A 7956-nucleotide genomic window follows, 5' to 3' on the forward strand; every position below is an offset into this window, starting at 1 on the left:
TTCGTTTTATCCCAAACATTTACAAACTCTTTTAAACTGTTCACGTTCATTACATTTTTCTTGTTTTGGTCATTTTCACTACTGATAAGAGCACTGGGCTATCCAAACCATTGAATTCATCATATGGCACTGTAATGCCAAAGTATCTGTGGGCGAGATGTGCAACCCCAATGAATGTGTGTAAATGTTAGAATGTACTTGGGTGCAGAAAAACTCTATATATAACTGTGCCATAGCCTTCAATAGTTTGCGCCTTTGTGACTGCTAAAAGCATACAGATACAAGTATTCAAGTATTCAATTAGAATAATCAGTGGCAAGTCACTAAATAGACAATAGCACTGTTACAGAAAAGCACTACCCCCTCGGTGGACTGGTGCTGAAAACACCTGTGATATGATTGAGCTTCACATAATTTATTAATATTTACTAAGGTGTTAGTAAAAAACATTATCTCAAATGAATTCCAACATGTTTCATGTGTTTAATTACATGAAACATGTTCTTATGATTTTAAACTAAATTCTGTTCTCATAATAGTAGTTCCCACAGCCTTAGCTGGGAATTTTATTACTATGACATCAACAACTCTGCTGACTAATATGTATTTGAAGCTATATGGAGGTAAGCTTGTAGCATTAATTATGATGTAAAGTAATCTCCCTAACTGGATGAATGTGTGCTGCCAGGACAGCTCACCTGTTAATCAGCACGTGCCAAGTCACATGTTGCTGCACATGTTACATCAAGGTTTTGTTTGTAATTAAAGGTGACACTGAGACGGTCAGATTGGAAAGGAGGTTTGCACACCAGTGTGTATGCCAAGTGCTGCGTGCGTCACTAAACATGACACTGTTGGACAATGAAGGGAAGAGAACCAGAGGAGGAAACTGAACCTGTGATTAGCAGGAAGGACAGGAAAGTGACTGATAGCACCCAGTAACTAACTTTTAACTGAACTAGTCTAGGTTTTTCCATTTTCCTTGGAATACCTTTTTAGTTTTGTGCGCAAAGTCTTTGGGCCAAACATGAGCTGCATTCCTGCCTCACATAGGTAAGTTACAAGATTTAAATACTCTACCTTCCACCTACCCACTTTCTAAAGGTTTGAGGATATGAATTGTGTATTATGGTCTTTACCTTAATGATAATAGAAAATGCCTTGTGGTGACTGCAGTCTGAACTGGCAACAAATGAAGTAATTAATTATTTAATAAATGTGTGGAATAGAGCTGTGTTGAACGACACAGTGACTATACTAAATATTGCTGACCAGTATTTCAAAAGACCTAAATGAATGGCAATGCATATACAGAAACCTATTGTATGTTTATTTATATGTAATATGCCATAAAAGTCTTTATGAGTAGGTCTGGTCTTTCTGTTACAAATATGCTAATTACAGCACATATATTTGAAAACCAGTAGTAGTGAAAACAAATGTTCTTTGTTTTACATTCTTGTACCCTTCCCCCCTCCATGGGGTTGAGGCATTAATCAAGCTTGTACTTAGTAATTAGCTGCAGATTAACTCAGCAGGAGAAGCTGTCTCCCTCCGTATTCCTACAGTATACCATATACCAACACTTGACATTTTTCTCTACTGCAAAAACCCTGTAAATCATTCCTCAGTCCACTGCTTCCTGTAAACCTGAGCTAAGCTGGACATTCCTAGAACCCTGTTGGAAATCTCTAGACTTTGAGAGTGTGAGGTCTCTGATAGTTAACATGCAGATTTCATCCTTACGCATTTCAGTCCAGTCTACTAATGCCCATCAGCACCTTGTATAAACACTACAGTTTCACAAATGTGACATGTATATCTTATCTTTGATTTTTATATCTTGAGTTAGATATTCTTTCAAATCCAATTTAGAAATTTTGAACCCTATGTCGCCAAAGTGTTTCAAAAATATTTGTGACAGGATTAAAGAAATGATGGAATGTCTCACATCCAATGAGGCTACGCATGTAGGAATAAAAACCATATCTCAGAGAGGCACACTCTGGAAAGTAATTCATTTCCATTCAGTTTTATTTATAGAGTGCTAAATCACAGAAAAAGTTGCCTCAAGGTGCTTTATACTGTAAGGTAAAGACCCTACAATACTATGAAGAAAACCCCAACGACTCCCTGCTTGGTCCGCCTTTGGGCAAGGACTTGGCAACAGTGCGAAGGAAAAGCCATTTAACACCAAGACGTCCAGGCTCAGGAAGAGGCAGTCATCTGCCTCAAGCAGTTGGGGGTGAGGGGAGGAAGACAGGAAAACAGACACATTATGGAAGAGAACCAGAGATTATTAATAACTAATGATTAAATGCAGAGTGATGTATAAACACAAAGAGTAAACAGATGTGAGCAAAGAAGGAGCCTAGGTTTTCTCTAACTGAGGGTTCAGGGTAACCTGATCAAGCCCTATCCACGAAGAGTGTTTCACCACTGTGGAGGCTGTGTCCTGCGCAAAATGTGAGGATGGCATTCAGATGACCAACACAAAATCTTTATCAAGTGAACGGGAAATGAGGAGATTACTAGAAGCCGAATACAGAGTGTGTTGCTAAAAGAAGTAAAACAATGGCAATCACACCCGTGGCTTACATCTTGTGTGTGTGTGTGTGTGTGTGTGTGTGTGTGTGTGTGTGTGTGTGTGTGTGTGTAGTATGAACACCATTCTCACTCAAGTTGAATCTCAGATGGAGGAGTGTCCAGTTCAGAGGAGAGGAAGCAGAGCCTATCAGGTAGGTTTTTTATTCAGTTCAGTTTTATTTTTATAGTGCCAGTTCACAAAAACAGTTACCTTAACCTCCTAGGACTTGGCGCCCACATATGTGGACATCACATTTTAGGTTATTTAGACCAAAATACTCAATTTTGCTCTACATGGGCCTGATATCCACTTACGAGGACAATATACTGCTACTGTTCTATCAAAATTTTAAACAAATATCCTCATATGTGGCTCTCATTTTTCTTAAAAGCAAAAATAAGGTAAAAATAAAATCTGGTAATTCTTTGTTTTTACATTCATCGGGCCCCAATATGCCCAAATATCAAAGAGAAATTAAAAATGCATGCTGTGGAAGAGTTCGGGTCTTAGGAGGTTAAGGCACATTAACATTCAACACAAGCACAAGCAGAGAAAATCCCAACAATCATATGAACCCCTGTAAACAAGCACTTTGGCAACAGTGGGAAGGAAAAACTCCCTTGTAACAAGAAGAAACCTCCTGCACAACCAGGCTAACTGCCTCAACTGGCTGGGAGTGAGGGGAGGAAGATGGGACAAAGGACACCCTGTTGAAAAGAGCAGATTAATAATAATTAATGGTTAAATGCAGAGTGGTGTATAAACACATGAGTGGAGAAGAAACAGCAGCTTATTGCAGGACTCAGGACTCACCTGATCCAGCCCTAACTATATACTTTGCCAAAGAGGAACATTTTAGGCCGGATCTAATGACAGTTTTTACAGTTAACACCACCACATGAGATGTGATTAAAGCCCAGACTTTCATTTTAATTCAGTGGATTTAACAAAAGTAAACCATTTAACAGTTACAGCCATTTATGTCACTGTGCCTGATGAAACACACGTTGAGCAGTCGCTCACTGATATTGCTATCACATGTAATGAAACCTTCAAAGTCATTTAGGTCTGTTTCTCTCTTTATTTTGTTTCAAAATTTCAACTTTTCAGAATATCAGCCTTGTAATTGATGCTGCAGAGCTTGTCTGAGTAGCATCTTCACTGTGGTTTTCATTTCATTCCTTTTTATAATAATAATAATAATAATAATTCTGTTAATTTGTAACCAGTTGGCATTTATTTCTGTACCTGAAAAAACTAAGGACGCTGAGAACGTCATCAACTGAAATAAGATTGTATTGTTTATGAGCACATGACTTTCGATCCTTACAGTTACTTATTTTCAATTTACATTTTTTAAGAGCATTATGAATTTGTTCCCTGATCAGATCTTCCCTGAAGCCAACATGAATGAAGAGTCAGATTATCCCGAAGACTTTGTTTATAGGAGGGAGCGTCTTCCCTCTATTGTTGTGGAGCCCACAGACCACAGTGAACAGGAGAGTGGGGAGCTGCGCTGGCCTTTGGGATGTCCAGTGGGTAGCAATGTGGAGGAAGAACTTGATGACAACAGAAGTGCTGATCACATGACAGAGAGCTCTGTGGATGGACAGCAGCAGGAGGACAAGGAAGAAAGGTAAAGAGCAGATAATTATAATTTCCAGCACTGAGTCTGGGTCCTGGGAACAGCCATGGAAGCAGAGGAATCTGCTCCCTGAGAAATCAAGGCACTTCATACAACTTGCCTCTTTAACCCAAGCACTTTTTTCACAAGTTCTTACTATCTAACATTTATCCTCTGTTGCAGTAGTTCCCAAACGGTTTTTGCTAGGCCCCTCTTTGTTTTACAAGAAAATCCCACTGCAGTTTATTTCACACCTCACACCTTTTGTAAACAATGAAACTAATAAAAGTAAACTGCAACAAATTACAGGTTGGAGTAAAATAAACTACTACCTCTTTTAAATAACAGGAAAACAAACCATCTTGATGGTGTCATTATTTTGCATGTGGTTGTTTTTTTTTTTACCGTGTACTAACATTCAACACTGCTATCAATTGATGCAATAGATATTTTTCAAAAAATGCCTCTCTGTGCAAAATGGGTTTAAAAACATAAACAACTGTTGGAATCTGTTGGTCCATGATGTGGACAGCCCAGCGTGTGCTCCCGACGCAGGGGAAACAAATTCTGCCAGGGATACCTACCTTGGCACCAACGTTGTGCAGGTGAAGCCAAAAGCAAGATATCCTTCATCATATTTTCCAGTCTTTGGCTTGGAAGGAAGTTGGTTTGGAAGTGTATTTGGCGATGCTTCATCTTCCGCTTTGCCCCGTCTATTATGCAAGCAATGCCCAAGCATTCTTTTTTTTGTTCATACCACGCCACCCTTGCAATGGCTGTGCGCCCACACTTTGGGAACCACTGCTCTAATGGATGCACTGTAGAGCAGCTTGGGGTTAGTATCTTGTCCAAGGATATTTGACATGCAGATTGGAGCAGCCAGGAATCAAACCACCAGCATTCTAACTAGTAGATGACTGCCTCTAACTCCTGACGTAAAGCCACCCCAAACAACAACCACTCCCTGAAAAAGGGAGGTGATCTCACTTGGTGTTGGCTCTCTCTGCACTGCAACATTTTGGATACAACTACAGGCTTTTCACAGTTTTTAGGACAACCTGATAGTAATGTATGTTGTTGTTGTTCTTTCCTTTTTAATCACTGAGATAGAATTTAAGAGATAATGCGCAAATGGAAGAAAGCAAATATTTGTTTAATATGCATATTTAGGGACATATCTTAGTCAAGAACAACTTTCCTCACAGTCTGGTTATACACCATGTTTATAAGATTTATCTCACTTTAGAAGCAGAAAATTAGAGGCCATCCAGGTCTTTATGTCTTTAAGACATTCCTGCAGTTTAACTAATTGGTGTGTGTTATCTGGCTTCATGGACAGATAGAGCTGGGTGTCATCTGCATAGCAGTGTAAATGTATGCTATGTCTTCTAATGATGCTGCCTAAGGGAAGCATGTATAATGTAAAAAGAATTGGTCCTAGCACTGAACCCTGTGGAACACCATAATTGACCTCAGTGTATGAAGAAGACTCTCCATTTACACGAACAAACTGGAGTCTATTAGATAGATATGATACAAACCACTGCAGCACAGTACCTGTAATACCTACAGCATGCGCTAATCGCTTTAATAGGATATTATGGTCGACAGTATCGAACGCTGCACTGAGGTCTAGCAGGACAAGCACAGAGATGAGTCCACTGTCAGAGGCCATAAGAAGATCATTTGTAACCTTCACTAAAGCTGTTTCTGTGCTGTGATGAGCTCTGAAACCTGACTGAAACTCTTCAATAAGCCATTCCTCTGCAGATGATCTGTTAGCTGTTTGACAACTACTCTTTCAAGGATGTTTGATATGAAGGTTGGAGATTGGCCTATAATTAGCTAAGACTGCTGGGTCTAGAGATGCTTTTTAAGTAAAGGTTTAACTACAGCCAGCTTGAAGGCCTGTGGTACATAGCTGATTATTAGAGATAGGTTGATCAGATTTAATATTGAAGCATTAACTAATGGCAGGACTTCTTTGAGCAGTTTTGTAGGAATGGGGTCTAAAAGACACGTTGATGGTTTGGAGGAAGTAATTATTGAAGTTAACTCAGAAAGATCAATTGGAGAAAAAGACTCTAAATACATGTAACTAGTGTTAGCTGTAAATAGCTATAGGTCTGTGGGATGGTTATGAATACTTTTCTCTAATGGTTAAAATTGTATTTGTGAAGAAATTTATGAAATCATTACTAATTAAGGTTAAATGAATAAATGATGAATTGTAAAATTTCCTAGGTTTACGGAGAGCTGCTTAAAAAAAAAAAAAAAAAAACCAGAGCAACAAACTAATTTCCAAGGCTAAATGAAGGTTTTCTATACACCATTTCCTCTCTAGCTTATGGGTAATCTGCTTTAACTTGCATCTTTGTGGGGAAAAGGCACTTTTGATTTTAGCATTTCTTTTTATAATAAATTTTTTTTTACTATGCAACATCTTTAAGGCACAGGTGGATCACAAAGTAAATTTATAAACCTGAATAAAAAATACAGTTAGAATTTAGCTATGTGGAGGAAATTAATGTGAAGATTTTTAGTTCCTGTATCAAGTCAGTTAACCATTTCCAATTTTTATTTTGTAGCTCAGTTGCCAGGAAGTCTTCTATTGGCCCATCCCAGACTCAACTGTCTCTCATCCGGCTAACTCCGCCCACCTCCCCCACCACCCCTGATGCTGCCCCACCCTGCCTGAGGAACTGAAGCAGTACAAGCATTAAAATATACTGTGTGTAACGTTTTTCATGGATATGTGTTATTGTTGAGTAATATTTTACTACCTTGCTAATAAATTAAGAAAATTATAAAAAAAAATTATTGTATAACCACAGTACTTTTATCCTTCTTGGATTGTGAAGAAATGCCATATTTTCACATACATTGTCTGATTTTGGTCAGAATTCATAATGAAAAATTCATTATTAAAGTATATGCTGTTACAGCGAGTCCTTTACTACTACAAAATAAAATAATTGAATGTAATTTTTTTTTTTTTTTAATAATTTGCGTCCTTCTGTAATAGCTCTGCAGTTGTGTGCACCTTCCTGTTTTGCATTGCCAGGTCAGTATGGATGATTACGGTATAATAATAATGGGGTGGTTTTTTTTGTTTTTTTATGTTTTTACATGTATCCATAAGCTGGACATTTATGGCAGGAAGTGCACTGACTAAATCCTGTGCTGACAAATGATGGTAATCATAAAGTCAAGTCCACCTTTTAAATTCACAAATTTAAATTGACGGTTTATGACAAATTATTTTAAGACTTTCAGATGCTAAACATTTACCTAAAAGATACAGAGATATTTTCCCTTTAACTTTTCTGGCTGTGTGCAATGACAGTTTAACAAGTCAAGTTCATATCCACTAGTCTCATCCTAGAGTTTTAACTTTTACTCCCTCGCTACAGAGCCTAGCAGGTTACTGCACTTGCCATGTTATTATAGTAGCTGTCCTCTAGAGGGAAGCACAGGAACACACATAACTGGTATCTTTTCATGGGACAGCACTGAAGATATGACTTTGATGCGATGTAAAGTAGTCTGTGTACAGCTTGTATAGCAGTGTCTTGATGCATGCTCAATCATTCAGGTAAGTAAATCCCAAAAAGTTGATTCTGTTCATCCGCAGGTTTCCAACCTTATAAACAGGACATTTGCACAATGACTGAAACCAGCACCACTGAATGAACAATGGGCTGGGAGGTCAGTTTATCAGCAGCAATCACCTGAATGGGGAAAC

The 7956-nt window shown here is 38.3% G+C and overlaps 1 protein-coding gene across 1 annotated transcript; it reads left to right on the forward strand.

Annotated features, from left to right (window-relative positions):
• Nucleotides 1-821: 821 nt before the first annotated feature.
• Nucleotides 822-6993, forward strand: LOC146378533 (uncharacterized). Its single transcript, XM_084941331.1, has 4 exons — nt 822-1053; nt 2660-2738; nt 3976-4223; nt 6800-6993. The coding sequence occupies exons 1-4, from the start codon at nt 1028-1030 to the stop codon at nt 6915-6917; spliced, it is 471 nt and encodes a 156-aa protein (XP_084797457.1). The 5' UTR covers nt 822-1027; the 3' UTR covers nt 6918-6993.
• Nucleotides 6994-7956: the final 963 nt, after the last annotated feature.

The sequence above is a fragment of the Perissodus microlepis genome, chromosome 10 (assembly GCF_051167445.1).
Source record: "Perissodus microlepis isolate ML-2025 ecotype Zambia chromosome 10, ASM5116744v1, whole genome shotgun sequence".
Lineage (NCBI taxonomy): Eukaryota > Metazoa > Chordata > Actinopteri > Cichliformes > Cichlidae > Perissodus > Perissodus microlepis.

What these genes read in the sequence shown, in the direction of transcription:
- LOC146378533 (XM_084941331.1), top strand. Translation starts at nt 1,028, where the DNA reads ATGAGCTGCATTCCTGCCTCACATAG. An exon ending in TGCATTCCTGCCTCACATAG is followed by an intron (nt 1,054 to 2,659) that starts GTAAGTTACAAG and finishes GTGTGTGTGTAG; the next exon opens with TATGAACACCATTCTCACTC. An exon ending in CAGGAGGACAAGGAAGAAAG is followed by an intron (nt 4,224 to 6,799) that starts GTAAAGAGCAGA and finishes TTTATTTTGTAG; the next exon opens with CTCAGTTGCCAGGAAGTCTT.